At 36.1% G+C, this 18,929-nt stretch overlaps 1 protein-coding gene across 1 annotated transcript in view; it reads left to right on the plus strand.

The window, feature by feature from the left end:
* Positions 1 to 18,929, plus strand: part of LOC118188280 (cyclin-dependent kinase-like 4) — a 98,710-nt gene that overhangs the window by 66,583 nt on the left and 13,198 nt on the right. The window contains exons 8-9 of the mRNA XM_085807358.1: positions 9,766 to 9,825; positions 10,116 to 10,250. Of these exons, the coding sequence (XP_085663484.1) occupies positions 9,766 to 9,825; positions 10,116 to 10,250 (195 nt within the window). The remainder of the gene's footprint in view (positions 1 to 9,765; positions 9,826 to 10,115; positions 10,251 to 18,929) is intronic.

The raw sequence follows: 18,929 nt of genomic DNA on the forward strand, positions 1-18,929 counted from the left end.
GAAGCAGTGGACGGACGAGTGTCGGACAACTCGGAAATCCGGGAGTGGACCCCGAAATGTGACGTCAGCTCGCGATGATAGACACCTGGTCCGCATGGCGCGGACGGACCGTACAGCTTCCTCTAGACAATTGGCAGCACTGTGGTCAATAGCTACAGGTGCTTCATTGTGTGCTTCATCAATTCGTAGACGTCTGCTGCAGTGTGGACTGCGCGCACGGACTCCTTTATACAGGATCCCCCTAACGCACGACCATCGCCGCCTGCGGCTACAATGGGCCAATCAGCATAGAGACTGGCGTGCTGATTGGCAGCATGTCGTGTTTTCTGACGAATCCCGCTTTAATTTGTGGTACCATGATGGCCGCATTCGTGTCAGACGCTATGCCGGTGAACGCCACCTTCCGGAGTGCATTATCGAACGCCACAGTGGACGAACACCCGGAGTTATGGTCTGGGGCGCCATAGCATATCATAGACGATCTCAATTGCTACGAATTGTGGGCAATCTGAACAGCAACCGGTATATCCGTGAAGTTCTACAGCCCGAAGCTGTTCCCTTCCTTCAAAGCTTGCCAGGCGCTGTATTTCAACAGGACAATGCCCGCCCTCATACTGCTCGGATTGTTAAATCCTTCTTTGCAGCGCAGCAGGTACAGCTTCTTCCTTGGCCTGCGTGTTTCCCGGATATGTCGCCAATTGAACATGTGTGGGATGTCATTGGTCGGCGTCTTGCTCGTGATCCTCGTCCTGTTGCGTCTGCAGACGAACTTTGGGTACGCGTACAAACGATATGGAATGCTCTTCCTCAGTCAGACATTCAAACTTTGTTTGACTCCATGCCACGTCGTGTAGCAGCACTTATTGCGGCGCGTGGTGGCCACACAAAATACTGATTCTGATCTCTTGTTCTTGTTTGTTTGCTTTGAACATTTAATCATTTATTTATACCACTACCACTCAACTGTGTATTAAATTGCATTCAATTATGACGATTCCTTCTTGGTGTTGCAATTTTCACAAACGTGAGTGTATGTTGGGTGTGCTGCGTTAACGATGAGGCCGATTATTATCATCCAGGAGTGAGTAATGAACGGAATGTTTCATTATTCCGATTCTGCTCTGGCATTTTATTCTCCTGTTTAACTTCTAAAGCTCTTCCTGGCACCATCTTGGCAAACTCCTGGCCGTAACGAATTATTGTCCACCACTATTTAGTTTGGGCGCCACTGCAGAGTCATTGGGATTTTTGATGCTGGAGGTGTGAAAAATGAGCATTGTTCTAGCCGAGACTCGAACCCTGGACCTCTCATATATGCGCCAAGTGTGCTACTGTTACACTACGAAGACATTCAGAAAGGAGAGAGAAAATATCTTATAAACTGTCCTTTTTTCTCAGAGAGTGTACAATAACAGCTGAGAGAAATCAGATAGGATATTTAAACTATTAGATTGAAAGTGTGAAAAATTGAATATTTGATAGAATATTGAAGATTTATCATCAGATAGTTTTGCTTAAATTTACGGTCTATATTCGTTCTACATCTAAAATAAGAAACATTAGGAAAGACAGTTATATACATCATCCCCCCCCTTGTAGGTAAATCAGTTTATCATTTCGCTGAAAATAAAGTTTAATTTGTTGAAACACCAGAGCCCTCTTTCAACAAATACAACCTGGAAAATTGCTCTGATTGATGAAAACTTGGGCACCTTTATGCTGTTCTACTTTTACATAAAATTCAGGCCAGCTTCATAAGAATTCAACATTTTTCATAAAAGTGTCGAAAATTTATTTCAGCCTTTGCTTAATTAATTAATTAATCAGTAACTGAATCTCAAATCGCACTTGCATAAGGATTCTCGCACCTTTATCAAAAACTTCGGAATGGTGTTAGGGTGCCGACGATCAGTTTCAAGACAGAAACTGATAATCAGTTTGTGTACTTTCCTTTATGCCGCGACACCATTATGAAGATTTCTGTCTTTCCGAACAGCGGTCGACTTGCACAAAAGTGGGGCACGGTATGAAAGCGTTCCTAGTATACATGTATCCAGAACGATTTATAAATCCGCTGAGGAAATGGGACAGTTTCTCGCAGATTTTGGGGATTGGAAATCATGTTCCTTAAATCTTAACAACTCTTTTACGACGTTCAGGAGATTGTCTACTTCTGTTCGAGCTGGTGATGAGTTTAGTGTGGAGCAATTCATAATGACAGGGATGAAGCTGTACACTTCGACGTTAATTCCCCCCTTATCCCCGCTAACTGTAATTGGACTTGATCCAAAAAAAAAAAAAAAAAAAAGAAGGAGAAACATTTTCTCCTTGTATGACTCACTTCTCGCGTTATGCAATGGGCAGTAAACAACGCTTGTAATCATCGCTATATTTTTTTTCTTCATATACCTAATAAATATGTTATTTTGCGTTTGCTAAAATAATGATCGTGTTCCTTACCTCCGCAGTTTGGATTACACTTTATTAAGGTAAGAACTATAATTCTGTTTTATTCATCTGCTCGTCTCGATTTAGCGAAGTTGTAACAGTAAACAAAAATGAACCACGAATACCTTCAACAAAAGATTATGAGACCGAAAATATGTTTACTTCAACTAAACGCATAAAATATGTCGAAATAAGCCATTAAGAATAAAAAACAGAAAAGATACTTTACCATAAATTATCGCTGGATAATCCGAAAAAGGAAAAGCCAAGCCTGTCTTCAAAAACGAAACAAAACTGTATAGTTGCGTACTGCGCATTCGAAATACAGAAGCAGAAATGGCTACTAGCTGCGAAAATAAATATTCGATCATGAAACTAAACAATAACAACTATCAAGTATGGAAATACAAACTTGAAATGATTCTGAAAAAGGAAAATTTATGGGATTTAATAGCAGATGATACACCAAAAGAAATAAACGTCGAATGGAGAAAACGAGATGAACAAGCACAAGCTACCATTAGTTTACTCGTAGAAGACAACCAAATCGTACACATAAGAAATAAAACGACAGCCAAAGAAATATGGAATGAATTAAAGAAAATACATGAAAGAAAGAATCTTTCCAGCAAACTTTACCTTTTGAGAAAGCTGTATACGTTAAAAGCAGAAAACGAATACAAACTCAAAGAACACGTCAACAAAATGCTCGAAATCGTAGACGAACTGCGAGGAATCGGTGAAGAAATAAAGGACAGTCACATTGCAGCGCTCTTACTAAGCGGCTTACCAAAGAGCTACGAAAATCTCATTACAGCTTTAGAAGCACGCCCAGAAGAAGAACTAACGCTCTGAGAAGAAAAGAAGTCACGCGAGCAGAAGAAACAACTGCTTTCAAAACGAATTTTAGCACAAAATTCAAGCATTTAAATCAACGAAGATGCAATTATTGCAAAAGAATAGGACACTTAGAAAAAGAGTGCAGATTCTTAAATAACCACAAAGAAAAAGATAAAAACGAAAGTAACTCATTTTTCAAGAATGAAAAGCAAACAAATAAAGGAAATTATGGAAATAAACAGAAAACGAAAGTTGCTGTAAACGAGGATACACATGAAGATGAAAACGAAAATAAGAATCATGAGAAGACTGAGAATTACACGTTCGAAGTCACCAGAGAAAGAAAATCTCAAAACTCAAACTGGTCAGTTGACTCAGGTGCTACTTGTCATATGACCGATAACATAAACTTTTTCACCAAATTGGATAGAAGCAAAACTGAGCAGATAACAATTGCTAACGGCACGCAGATGAAGTCCGAAGGTATAGGAGAAGGATACTTATACTGTACAGACGACGAAGATAACGAAATAGAAGTGAGACTCGTGGATGTTCTGTATGTTCCTGACCTAGAAGGAGGATTGATATCCGTAAGAAAAATTACAAAGAAAGGATTCACAGTTGAATTTGAAGAAGATATTTGCAGAATAAAGAAGAAAAATAAAACCATAGGAATTGCTAAAGCAGAAGGAAATTTATACACCATAGTTGAATCGCAAAGAAGAAAAGCCAAAATTGCAGCTGCAGAAAGAAGAGAAAATAGTATAGATCTTTGGCATAGAAGGCTAGGACACAGAAATTATGAAGCAATCAAGAGGCTAAAGAATGATGACCTGGAAACCGGAATAAGAATTGACGGAGAAGCCAAAAAAGAAAAAGAATGCGAATGCTGTATCAGAGGCAAAATGACTGAATTGCCGTATCCCAAGCTAAACAACTATAGAGTGAAATTAGTTCTAGACTTGATACATTCAGATATCTGTGGGCCAATCGGTACAACATCACTAGGAGGAAAGAAATACTTCATAACATTCATCGACGATCATTCGAGATACACAACGATCTATCTGCTAGCTACAAAAGATGAAGCTATCTCCAAGTTAAAACAATTTGTAACCATGACGAAGAACAAATTTGGAAAGAAGCCAAAAGTCTTAAGAACAGACAATGGAGGAGAATATGCAAGCAAAGAGATTGAAGACTATCTGAAGGAAGAGGGAATCGAACATCAAACCTCCGTAGCATATTCACCGCAACAGAACGGTAGAGCAGAAACAAAAAATCGATACTTAATGGAAATGACAAGATGCCTGCTACTCGATTCAGGACTCAAAAGAGGATTTTGGGGTGAAGCCGTAATGACAGCCACCTATCTACAAAACAGGCTACCATCAAGATCAGTTGAAAAAACACCGTATGAACTATGGAATAATAAGAAGGCGAATCTAAGCCATATCAGAGTTTTCGGCAGCACAGCCTATTGTCGAGTTCCAAAGCAGAAATGAAGCAAACTAGACGAAAGAGCAGAAAAAGGAGTTCTTGTTGGATATAGTGACCGTACTAAAGGATATAGAATTTACATGCCACATGCAAACAACGTCGTGATCAGAAGAAGCGTAATATTCGATGAAAACAAAAAAGAAGAAACTCCTTGTCAATTAAACGATCAGCATGAGGAAATAGAATGGCCTTTTAAAGAAAATAAATTGACAGAACCACGTCCAAATGATATTACAGAGGAAGTAATTGAAACAGAAGAAATCCCCCTATTACCGAGAAGATCCCACAGAACGACTAAAGGAATCCCACCAAAAAGATTCTCATACATGGCTAAGAATGAAGAAATCAAAGTTCCTAAAGACTGGGAAGAACTTCAAACTTTTCCTACTAAAGAAAAGGAACTGTGGCTAAAATCTTCGAAAGAAGAAATGGAAGCACTGAAGAGGAACGAAACATGGGAACTAGTCGATCTTCCAAAAGGAAAGAAAGTAATTGGAAACAAATGGACATTTAAAACAAAATCCGACGCTTCAGAAAATATTATCAGATATAAAGCTCGTTTAGTAGCTAAAGGATATTGCCAAAAATTTGGACACGACTACGACGAAACATTTGCACCAGTCGTAAAGTATACAACAATAAGGACTATTTTGGCAATAGCAGCTCAAAAGAAAATGCACGTAAATCACTTCGATGTAAAAACAGCTTTTCTATATGGAGATATATATATGAAGCAACCAGAAGGCTACATCTCTGCTTCAGAAGCAAATAAAGTCTGTAAACTGAATAAAAGTATCTACGAACTAAAACAGGCAGCCAGAAACTGGAATCACAAGATAGCTGAAATCCTGCGCAAACAAGGATACGTTCAAGAAAAGGCTGATCCATGTTCCTTCACACTAATCGAGAAAAACGCAAGAACTTACATAATCGTTTACGTTGAAGACATATTAGTCGCGAGCGACAAGTGTGAATCAATTCAAGAAGTTGAACGAATTCTCAAAGAATATTTCGACATTCGAAATCTTGGAGAAGTGTCTACATATCTAGGAATTGAAATCGAAAGAGAAAAAGACGGAAGCTTTAAACTTCATCAAGCTAACAAGATTAAGAGTATGATCGAAAAATTCGACGGAGAGTCACCATAGAAACTAAGCTATACACCCATGACTACGAATTTTACGAAGAACCAAAACAACCAGGATGACGTTTTTCCCGATAATCGGAAGTATAGGGAAGCAGTGGGAGCACTTTTATATTTAGCAACAGTATCAAGACCTGACATAGCAAATTCTGTTGGAATACTTAGCAGAAAAGTAGAAAATCCATCAACATGGGACTGGAACGGTATCATTAAAATCATACGATATTTGAGAGCGACAATTAATTACAAATTACATCTAAAATCCAATGGTGCACCAGTCATCAAAGCTTACAGTGACGCTGATTGGGCAGGAGATACCTCTGACAGAAAATCCACATCCGGATATATATTTCAAATAGGAAACAGTACGTTATCATGGGGAAGCAAGAAACAAAACTGTGTCGCCCTATCTTCGACAGAAGCCGAATACATCGCTCTAGCCTTAACATTGCAGGAGCTACAATGGATTAGACAACTGATGGGAGATTTAGGTTTCGCTCAACAGGAAGCTAACATCGTATTCGAGGACAATATACGAGTATCATGCATAAATCTTTCCAGAAAAGAGAAAGGAAGCAGTTACACCAAACACATCGATGTGAAATATCACTACGTATGTGATCTACAAAATCAAGGGATTGTTAAATTAATACACTGCAACAGTAAAATGATGTATGCAGACATGTTCACGAAACCTTTGCCCAGACAACAGCTGGAATTTCTATTGAAAGGAATCGGGCTTACTTCGAACAGAACAGTTCATCGAGTGGGAGATTGTGAAGCAATTCATAATGACAGCGATGAAGCTGTACATTTCGACGTTAATTCCCCCCGTTACCCCCGCTAACTGTGATTGGACTTGATCCAAAAAAAAAAAAAAAAAAAAAAAAGAAGGAGAAACATTCTCTCCTTGTATGACTCACTTCTCGCGTTATGCAATGGACAGTAAACAACGCTTGTAATCATCGCTATATATTTTTTTTTTCATATACCTAATAAATATGTTATTTTGCGTTTGCTAAAATAATGATCGTGTTCCTTACCTCCGCAGCTTGGATTACACTTTATTAAGGTAAGAACTTTAATTCTGTTTTATTCATCTGCTCGTCTCGATTTAGCGAAGTTGTAAGAGTAAACAAAAATGAACCACGAATACCTTCAACATTTAGTTACCTTCTGAACACCCGTGATGTTTCGTGAAGTTCCCCCTGCCGCGTCCAAGAAGCCTTTCGTTAATATACAAGTAGGAGTAATGATTCTTGTGTATTTGTTTTTTAAGTTGCAGTTGTTATTCCAGATGTACTGAAACGCAAAACTGAGTTCTGTTGCCAGTGACTGAAGAATAATCGTCCCATTGTTAAAATAATAAGCTGGTATTTCTCCTCTCCCCCGTTTCTTACAGTTATTCATATAATCCTCACAAACGGGAGTTTTGCCGTTAATCAAAGAACCCTCACAAACGAGATTTACTCTTTCTTGAGAAAACTGAAAATATATTCGAAAAGATTGGCATGCCTTTGGTAAGCTCACATCGAGCTTAATGAAACAATGATTCTGATTCACTATCCCATTTATACTTGATGCATGACATGTAAATTTTGTCCCGTTTCTTCATATGTTGATGGCAAGACAAGAAAATTTCAAGCTTTTGGTTGCTCATTAAATAATTAATTGGAAATGAGCTGATGGTGCAGTGTTGAAGCGTAATGTTTATATTTTAATAAATTTCACATCTTTCTTTCAAGTGTCACGAAATTTGTTTTTTATCTGTACGTTTATTCTTTTATACTGCATGAACTCTGCGTCATCATCAATGTTTAAGTTTTCAGACTATCACTGCTCCCGTCCCTCGGAAAATTTCCCAAATTCCCATCTCTGGCCCTGAATTTAACGTATTATTAACATTCCCATATTACATTTTTTCATTAACTTAATTTTCATAATATAATTATTAATTTATTTATTATTTCTCTATTTAAAATTTATTTTACATTAATTAATAATATTAATGTATCTTTTATTTAATTTTTATATCTCTTTATTTTGATTTTATTTATTATTATTTTGTACAAACTATTTTTTTATTCATCATTCCTAATGGCGTAACATAGGATTCTGGAACTTCTAATTTTAGGAATTAAGCTCCGTAAGTAAGCATTAAATATACGCATCGCAGTGAATTTGCAACATATAATAAAGCATTTTATCACAGAAATCTATCAAATGACGTTTTAAATATTACTATAAAAGTGTGTTAATTAGAATTATGTCCACCAGATGACGACGCACCTTAGAATCCTGACTGATTTTGAAACATCGGTGTTCAAAATAAGATTTGTATTAACTTGTTGAAAACATAACATGAAGAAATACGAACTCTAGATTAAGTGATATTCATGCAGAATGGAGCATCCTTCCTATACTGCTTTTCTTCTACTGTCTGTCAACTTGTGAAGTAGATGAAGTGCTAATAAGCCTTTACTTTCAGTACAGATGTTATCCAAATTTCCAAATCCTGCTATTTTTAGTATGCAGCTCTTTGAAGTTGCAGCCGTGCACAGATGATACAATATAACTAACAATATCAAGACACAATGCTACAGCGTGTATCGATGATGAATATATTGTAGAGTCATTAGGACTTTTTTAGAAGCAAGAGAGATTGAAAAATATGCAACGCCTTCACCGGGAATCGAACCACGGGCCTCTGGAACACGCGCCCAACGTGCAGACCACCACACCACGAAGGCACGCCAAGAAGGTGGGAGAAATACGTATATACTCGCCCTTTTAAAGGGCGACTGGGGTTTCTAGGGGACCCAATCGCCAAATCCTGGTTGTGGAGGGTCATCATCCACCACCCTTTTAGTTTGGGCTCCACTGTAAGGTCAGGATTTTTTGGGAAGCAAGAGAGATTGAAAAATATGCAACGCCTTTGCCGGGAATCGAACCACGGACCTCTGAAATACGCGCCCAGCGTGCAGATCACCACACCACGAAGGCACGCCAAGAAGATGGGAGAAATACCTTATAATATTATATACGTAATGCGAAATATATATTTAATACAAAAGCTCGCATCCAATAGTGCTCAATAATGATGCCTACTCCATTCAGCATTTATTATTAGGCACTCCCTCTCTACCCAAGATCCCAAGGTTAATGAACGTAACTGTAATTAAAAATTTGTTCATAGTTCAGTTTTCATTGCTCCTTAAAAGTCAAAATTTTATGCATTTCTGCGCTAACTCAGTTATTTTACTTTATAAACTCTCTAAAATATTACTTTTAAAATTTTATTGGCTTTTAGACCCTGTTACAGAAAACTTTCTCCCCGATTTGCTTCCTCGTATCTGAGAAATGCAACTTTGACTTTTGCTGTCGTATTCCCATCCAGCATAATTATGCGGCCCACCCACTGGCTGAATGCTAAAATCGCTGAGCATTTGTAGTTCGATCTGGACTTAAAATCCCAACAAACGGAGTAACTGCATGGAAGTTTCCACTTTTTTTTTTTTTTTTTTTTTTTTTTTTTTTGTAACGTGAATATAAGCCAGTTTCTCCTAAAATGTCCGTTACAAAGACATTTCACGCCTTTGCATATAGCTCTAGTGTGCTTTACTGTAATTCAAATAATCCAATCCAATCCAATTTAATTGTGCACATTTCGATAGAAATCGGTATGGCCAAAGTCACACGCTCGCCTTGTTAAGAGCTTTGAGGAACAATTGATAACTGTGATTTTCAGGAACAGTAAAGCTTTTTTGCTAATAATTTTAATGTTACTTTTCTATTTTTCTTACTTTAATAATTACTTATTTCACTTTTTTCAGGAGAGTTTAGATAGCAAAATACCAAAGCACGTTCATGAACATGGAGTTGACTTTATAAAGGTGCGTTTCCTTATTGCCTATTATTAAATAAAAAATTTAAGATGTAAACTTATGTTAATTGTATATGACCAAAAAATAACTATGCGATAATATGCGATAAATCAGTTTAACTATCACATTTGTTTTGCCTTTAAAATACTAAATAAGAACGGAAAGTCAGCAGTTATTTATTAAAAAAAAGGTGTTTCCCCAAGTATTAGTGTTGTTTCAACTAATTTATAAATCGATACAGAATTTGATTTCAATCGATTACTTGATTTAATAACTTATACCTTCTGTTTCTCTTTCAGAGATGTCTGGACAAAGATCCTCAAAAACGGTATACGTGTGAGCAGTTGCTGAGGCATCCTTTCTTTGATAATTTCAAAATGCCAGACTTGGATAACTCAGATGAAACACAAAGGAGTAAAAGAGAAAAATCAAAGGTCTCTTAACTCTTTTAAATATGAATAATAAAATTAGAAATACTATAGAATCTAACCAGACAACTAATTTTCATACTAATTGTAAAAGCGAAACCAAACGTATAGAAATTGAATTTTAAAAGTTTTATTGGAAGTCAATTTCAAAATTTAGCCAGCTAAATTTTGAAAATGATCTCGATTTATCATTGAAAGAATTGCTAGGGGTTAAATATTCAATTCAAACAACAGAGCTCTGTTTAATTATGGAAAATTATAATTTTTATACGGAATATATAACATTCCTCATTTTTCCATGGGAGGAAAAAAAAGGAAGAACAAAGTTATGAAAAACAGCAACTTTAAAAAAAAAAAAAAGGCTTGTTAGGCACTCAATGAGGATGAATAAATATAGTAGAAAGTTTAGGAAAATGTAGAGTGTTATAAAAATCTAATTCACAAAATCTGAGAAGTAAATTAAGTTAAAATTTCAAGACCTGCAGATGAGGAAGTTCTACAATAAGCCACTTGACAAGGACTTCTATTATGATATGAGAATACCAAAAGTAAATTAAACAAAAGTTATTTTCTTTTTCACAGAATTTCAATATGCTTTTATTCCTTTTGATTCGAAAAAATATTAAATTCACTTTAGTCTGATTTTCAGTAACATATATTGTATAATAACTTCCGAAGAAGAGCAAGGTAATACTATCGCAATTTGCTGCTGTACCAAGAAAAGAAAAACAATTTTCATCTCTATTGCCCATCTAAAATTTCCCATAGAAATCAATTTTTAAATAAAGGCTGTAAACGAAAAGGATATTTTTCATACAAAGTTTTATTTTCATTTATTAATTGTTTCTCAGCGAAACTTTTGCTGTACGTAACTGCTGAATGGTTTTGGCAGCAGTAAACTGAAATCAAAAAGATGCGTAATGGTCTCTACGAGTATAATAATGTAAAGAGCTTTTTATTTGTATGGAGACTAATTTAAAAGGTTGATCCAGTGGTTTTTAATTTAATACGCACTCTTCTGCAAAAAATAAAAAAGACAGCTCACACTTCAGTGAAACTGCTGTTCGAAAATTCGAAAAAAGGTAATTGTTTTTAAATGAAACAGTCAATTTTCCCCACTTTTACAGAGAAAATAATACAAGAATAAAGACAGTGATATTAAATTAGCTTTAAATATCTGAATTAATTCATCAGATCCGAACTGGCTTATGTGACATTTTGTTTATATAGGAATGGGATATTAGAATATTCCAAAAGATTTGAACATCCAGAATTCGAATATTAGCTTTTTTCATAATTCTAGTCCTAACCTAAGATATCGTTAAACGTTTTAACTCAAAATTTTAGAAGGATTAGTTTTATTGACTTCCAATAGAAGCGTTCATTATGTAATAACGGGACTGTGCAATTTCAATGACATCTGAATTACTAATATCGTCTCTTGATGGCCCTGATTGCTATTCCGTTTCAGTATGGCATCTTGTTCCGTTTCATCTTTGCGTATAACAAAATTTAGCAGAGTTTTCAAGTAATCAATACGTTGTGTTTTCTCGAATCGTTTCGATAGCTGTGTATATATGTAGATAGCCTATTGCAAATATCTCCTGTATCCTCCTTTTCAAGTAATCAATACGTTGTGTTTTCTCGAATCGTTTCGATAGCTGTGTATATATGTAGATAGCCTATTGCAAATATCTCCTGTATGCTTCTAGGAACTCAAGCTATGGGTACATAAACATTGCACACAAGCATGACTCCAGCTATTTGATAGATGAAATATTCAGATATGGTTGTTCAACTGATGAATCGAACTTGGATTTTCTTTAATGAGACATGACTGTTGATTCAGCCATGTCTCATTAATATCCATTCATGACTGTTGTTTCAGCCATGTCCCATCCCTGTCTACCGGTTTCCCGGATTGCATTTAACACCTTAAATGTTAATCTTTTGTATGAAATTACTTCCCATGGTTTATATGCAAAAGCACTTTCGCTGAATCCATATATTTTATACCTGTATATCTAAGTAAGCAAAGATTATTAAATTATCTCGAGAAATTTTAACTTCTGTATTCAAGAGTTTAATAACATGTCTTATTTACTAATTTCATTTTTAATAAATATAGGCATATTTATATTTGCTTTTTGTTAAAATGAGTCCAGATTACAATTTTGTTTTACTTAGTAACTTTTTATTCTAAGTAATTTTTTTCCTTTCTTGACTTAATATTATTCTTAGCTGAAAAATTCGGGGAATTTGAGATTAGAAAGATTCGGGAATTTTTCAGAATTTAGATACGGATTAAAATAATTTTGAGTTTATCCTACCTCTAGTTGTTTTCTCAATACAAATTAAAACCAAGTATATTTGAAGCGCAGCTCAACAAGATGCGCCAGAAGCGCATCGTATAGCCTAGGTAATATGTAGGTCATTTAAAAAATAATACAAAAAGTAAGAATACTGCAAACTGGTCAATGTAATAGGAAGGAAGCTCCCCTCGCCCAATATCCTCATTGTTATGAAACCTCCGGTTAGAACAAAAAAAAATGGTTTCATTAGCTGAGCGTAATTGAATGAGAGAACAGACACAGGAGGATCAACCAAATAGAAGATGATTCACATTAGTATTTCTGCCAAAATTTCTCACAGAAGATGTACTGCATTGTTAAGAGTATGAATAAACTCCATTTGACGATAGCACATGTCATTGGCTATTTCAAAATTTCTGTGATGACGACAGATGGTGCACTGATCACTCTCGTTCTGGACGTTCATTAGTGATTTCTGACGAAGCTGTGTACCAAGCTATACAAATGAACAGTATTCAGTCCGTGCACTAGCAGAAAGGTTGTTGGTACTCAGAGCAGCATCCTAACGACGGAAGCAGGTATCTAGATTCATCACGTTGTTCGATCAGTTGGTTCTCTAGCAGCTTCTTACAAAGAAACGATCGAAGATAGCTGGTGCCTATGATTATTGCCTTTCTCATTAATGAAATGAACCATTTTCTGAATAAATTATTACGGAAGCTTAGAAATTGCTACCATAGCATAAATTCTATTAAAGGGCAAGAAACTATTCTAATGGGTTGCAATTAAATGATAAATGCTGATCTCATATGTCTCATTGAGACTGACATACTGAAAGGAGAATTCATATTTAAGTGCTTACCACTGGTGTTATCTTTAATCATGATAAAACGAGACCTCGTGCCGCCTTATACACTCGGCAAAAATTTCTTGACATTGGTTGATGTTTTAACCTTCCCAAAGTAGTCCTCTAACTTTACGTTTGCAAAATACCATCTCATTCAACGGTACAAAACTCCTTCACTCTCCAAATCTTTGATCATATTTAGGATATGGAAACACCATCACAAGACCTTTTTTGCTCTACAGTAGAGAAATTTTATCAGTGTGGGAGAAACTTACTACTACGCAGATGGTGAGAGGTCATATACAAAATTATGACAGTTATATAAAATTATTGCTGGTTTGCATTTTGTGTTCTCTGTCTTTCTTTTTATACTGAAAAGGGTTGAATTTCAGTACATACACATAATATTTCAAAGAGCTATATAAGTCAAGTTTCTACAGGTTATGGTCAAATTTTATTACAAACTTTCAGTCAGCGGTGAAATCAACGTCAGTTCAGTGAAGAAGTCCATCTTTCCTGCAACCCCAAAAATTTCATCACAATCGAAGAAATGATAAGAGTAAAGTAAATGATAATATCTGCCTAAGATTACCAAGATATCACCATATAAGATTAAATTTCTGTATGGGAATATGTGAAAGCAACATATTATTGTTAGAGGGTCCGAAAATTGTGCAAAAAATTGCACAAAAAGGGCATGGAGAATTCATTCATTTTGAGGGCCTAATGCACAGCTTTAGATAGGAAGGTTGTAACAGTTCTGCTGACCAAGCAGGAGTACCAAGTTTCACCTTACCCACCATAAAGAATACATAAGAGTGGGCCAAACTTCTAATTCTTCCACCAATTGAAAGGTCTTCTGTGTAGACGGCATCTTAATGGTTATCGAAGTCATACGGAACTGGGTAAAAGTATCCTGCTAGGAATAAAGAAACTTTCGAGACACTAGATCATTAATAATGAGAAATAGGGGGACTACATAGGAGGAATGTAAGGAGAAACTAACTAAAAAAGAAAATATTAGAATGCATTATTTTTAGATGCTTCCTATCTGGTTTGCGGCGCCCCGATAGAAATTACCAGCTCTAAATGGGATATGGTAATGGCAATACCTAGCAGAAGTGGAATTATTTGCTGTTTTAGTTATTAGACTGGCAATAGCACACAGAGGAAACCAATTAAATTAAATCGCACAATGTTATTTAAAAGAATTAAATCAATGATTTTTAAAAATGCTAACTTTCGAATGATTTCTGTTTCAAAGTACCATTATGTATCAAAAATAAGCTAATGTTTATTACAAGCAAGTCATATGTGGCTCAGGAGCCGCAGTTAACCAGCCACATAGCCATCTAGCCGCAATTTGGCCATGCTTGAACAAACGCTTAACAGCTGCTAATTGTGGGAAACGAAGAAAAAATGTTTCCATCAAATTAAAATATTAAATATAAAATAAAACGCTTATAAATTAACTTTAGCTCGGTCTTAAATATTCATAAAGCAAATTTGGTTATCGAAGTTAAAGCCTGTAGAAATTCTCCCTTTTATCTATTAACTAAGCATGCAGGAACCTAGTGAACTACTAAGCGAATAATCGCTCAAGTCCAAAAACAAAAACGTAGACTCAAAAAAGGTTAATTAGCCTTTGTTACTCAAAATAAAGATGTACAGATGATCCCTTTCTCAGGACGTACAACAAAGCCTCCACTTGGGCTTAAGCTCAATGTAAGAAATAAGAACTTAACTAATGACTCACTAAAGAGATTTAGCCAAAGCTAACACATTTTCTAAACTAGTTGGCCCCTAATATTAAATTAGCTAGCGAAGCTATCAAGGGCACGTAATACGACCGAGCGTAGTAACAGTTTAGAGAGACGTAGCCAAAAGGCAAACGCGCGCTATTCAGGAAATCTAATTCTCTGTGAGAAGTCAGTAAACTTTAAGTACTCTCTATTTCTCATTTGCATTTAACGATATTCTAAAAACTCGTTTTGGTAAGGAATTGTAAGCTAATTCTAGAGAGACAGGAAAGGAGCTTAAACTCAAAAAGAACTGTTATAAAATTAGGATATACCTTACATCTTTTCACACCAGAATTTAAGTACTTGAAGGAAAAAGGTCTCACCACGACCTTGTTAAGATTGTAAATTCTAGAAACCTTCCTACCATTTGAAAGTTTAACTTTGTTTAATTCAATCTCATTACTTAAATCTTCCTTCTAGGGCCAACTTTACAAATGATCTAAAGCTAAGATAAAATAATTTTTTTGTTCAAGATTTCTTGTTGAGCATATATATCTTCTTCATCTTCACACCAATCTGGTACATACTTTGGTACTTCCAAAGCATCTGGAAGGAAAGAGCATTAGTACTTGTTTCTAAGAAAAATTTCCATTTTCCCTTCCAATAGCATTTTATTGCATTTATTTGGCCCTCAAACAGATCTCATTCACACACGTTTAAGACCTTTTTTCCCCCCGCTCTCCAGAAATTTGTTCTGATAGGAGTGAGCGTTTCAATGTTGTGTTACCGATCAACGCTACCAACTAACCATCCTCTGCGAGTTGTTAGAATCTGACATACGAGACCTCAAGGAATCCATATTTACAAAATTGCAGCTAATGTGCTAAAAGAGCTTGATTTAAACTTTTAAGTGTTGGCTGGAAAGCCTAACTTTTAACATACATTCATTCTATACTTTCTCTCGAATCGTTCATTTAAACAAGTTTTTGCCTTTATACAAAGTTTGCATTTAAAAAAAGTTCACATTTAAACAAAGTTTATCTATAAAGCACGTTTACAATCGATATTTAAAATTTTACTTTCATCACAAATATTTTTTTTTTCTCATTTAACATATAAAATTTTTAATTCATTTTTACATCACAAGTTACACAGTTGCTATATATAGTTTATAATGTTTTCCTATAAATTAATTCTAAATTCAAGTTTACAAATATTTTCGACCCACCAGCGGCCGAGCGGTAAAGTCGCTGAACACTGGTAGTTCGGTCCGAGGTTCGAATCCCGCGAACGGGCTGGCTGCATGGGTGCTTTCGTGGTTTTCCCCATATGTAACGTGTATACGAGCCAGTTTTCCTTAGAAAGTCCTCCACGAAGACATCCCTTCCCTTAGGCAGATAGCCCTAGTGTGCTTTGCCATAATGAAATACACACACACCTCCGTACTTTCCGCCTGCTTCCATTTTTCTGCTGGGTGATTCCAGTTTGTTGCTTGGCTATTCGATGTTCTTGGCACGCTTCCAGGATCCTGCAAGAGATCTTTTAAGATTTCAGAATCAATTCGACTATAATAGAGTTTAATTTGGTCAACGTTAGCAACTTCAGCCCTTCTGTAAACTGTTCCAAATCTAATCCTTTCAATGACAAAAGGTCCTTTGAACCTGGGCTCGCATTTGACCACTTTATTTTCTGGCGCAGAAGATAAAGAATGCTTGATTTTCAAAACATTTTGATCCGCAGAATATTATACCTCCCGTCTATTCTTTTCATAGTAGATTTTTCGTTTCTGCCTCGCTTCATCAAAATTTTTGATTGCTTCATTAATGATTATTTGAATCTCCTTTAACTTCTTCCCTTTGCGGCACAAAAAAGAGTTTATGTAAGGGAGTTAAAATTTTTCTCCCTAAAAAAGTTCTGAGGCCGTCTTTTGAGTAGTATCATGATTCGCCGTTCTTAAAGCAAAGCTTACTTCATTGACGCAGCTATGCCAACGTTCATGATGATTTTTAACGTATCCCCGAATAATTTTAACAATATTCTTGTTCCCACGTTCCGCTATAGTCGATTGTGGGCTATATGGTACCATTTTTAGATGCCATGTCCTGTGCAAAGGTTTTTAAATAAGTGAATACAAATTGTTTCCTATTATCAGATATTACTTTTACTGGCACCCCGTATTTTAAAATATATTTATTTAAGAACGAATCTGATACTATTTTTGCTGATGCTCGTTTAAGGGGAATTATTTCCGTCCACTTCGAAAAGTGATCAATGGCAGTTAAGAGCTATCTGTTCTTATTTAATTTTGTTCTAGGATAAGGTCCGAGCAAATCAATGTCAACCCTTTCATTGGGGAAAGTGGATTTTATGTTATTTAAGTACCCGGTCGGATTGTAATTAACATCTTTAATTAATTGGCACATGTGACATGACCTGACATACGTCGTTATTACCCTCTGCAACTGCGGAAAATAAACCGCTTCGCGGACACTTTGCAATGTTTTTCTGATACATAAGTGACCCGAAATGGTGAATCAAGCAGCGCCTCTGAAATATTTAACCGTAGACTCGCTGGAGTCAGTGCCCGGTATTCTTGATTCTCGTTAGTTATTTTCGTATAAAATAGCAATTTATCAATGACTTCATAGTGGGTCGCCCTGTTTCGAATTGCCGTTATATCCACAGGCTCAAAATGTTCGGAGTTTTCATGGTATGCATAAATATCCTTGAATTCAGGGTCTGTCTTCAGTTCTGACATAATCGTTTCACGGGACTCAATTATTTTCGAAGTTAGCATCGTTCATCTGACAGTATTGCCCTCTTTGTCAATCTTAATCCTTGATAGAGCATCCGCGACAACGTTTACCTTCCCTGCTGTACGTTTTGTAATTGGGTTAAACTCCTGTAGCTTTAACTTTCAACGTATAAGAAAACGCATATGAAAAATTTTCCCCGAATACAAGCGACCAACTGGTGCATGGTCTGAGTAGACCGTTACTGGGGCGCTTCCAAATTAAACTCGGAATTTTTGCGCCGCTAGTAAGACAGTGAGAGTTTCTCTGTCTGTCCCTGTGTACTTCTGTTGAGTTAGATTCAGCGATTTACTGAAAAAGGTAATTGGCTGCCGATTTTGGGAGAGGACGGCGGCAACTGCGAAATCCGAGGCGTCTGCTGCAATTTCTAGATTCTGGTCCCCTTCCGGGAACTTGAGTGAGAGGGTGTTAATTAATGCGTGCTTTAATTCTTCGAACGCAGTGTTCGCCTCTGTGGTCCACGTGAATGTAGTTTTTTTTTTTTTTTTTTTTTTTTTTTTTTTTTTTTTTTTTTCGTTTGAGAACCAGCAAGAGTTCAACTATCTTTGCAAAGGTCTTTGATGAATACTCTATAATACGAGCACATGCCAAAAAACGATGTTAATTATTTGGCGGTATTAGGAGGTGGATAACTCTTGATTGTTATTTTGAAATTATCGGTTTCGATTCCTTTTTTCGAAATTTTATACCCGCGATATCTGAGGTCCTTGGCCGCAAACTTGCATTTTTTCGGATTCGGATTCAACTTGAAGCCGGCTTCATTTAATAATGCAAAAACTTCCTCAAGGTGTTTAACATGTTCGTATATCATTTCGCTCGTAACAATTATATCATCTAAAAAGATGTTCGTAGTTTTGCCTAAGACGGGTCTTAATACGATATCCATGACTTTCTGGAATGTAGCCGGAACTCCGCTTAAGCTGAATAGCATTCTCAAAAAGGCATACACGCCTGAATTCGTAATGAATGCT

This window comes from Stegodyphus dumicola, chromosome X1 (genome assembly GCF_044657685.1).
Source record: "Stegodyphus dumicola isolate Sdum_Otavi_A_Nest chromosome X1, ASM4465768v1".
NCBI lineage: Eukaryota > Metazoa > Arthropoda > Arachnida > Araneae > Eresidae > Stegodyphus > Stegodyphus dumicola.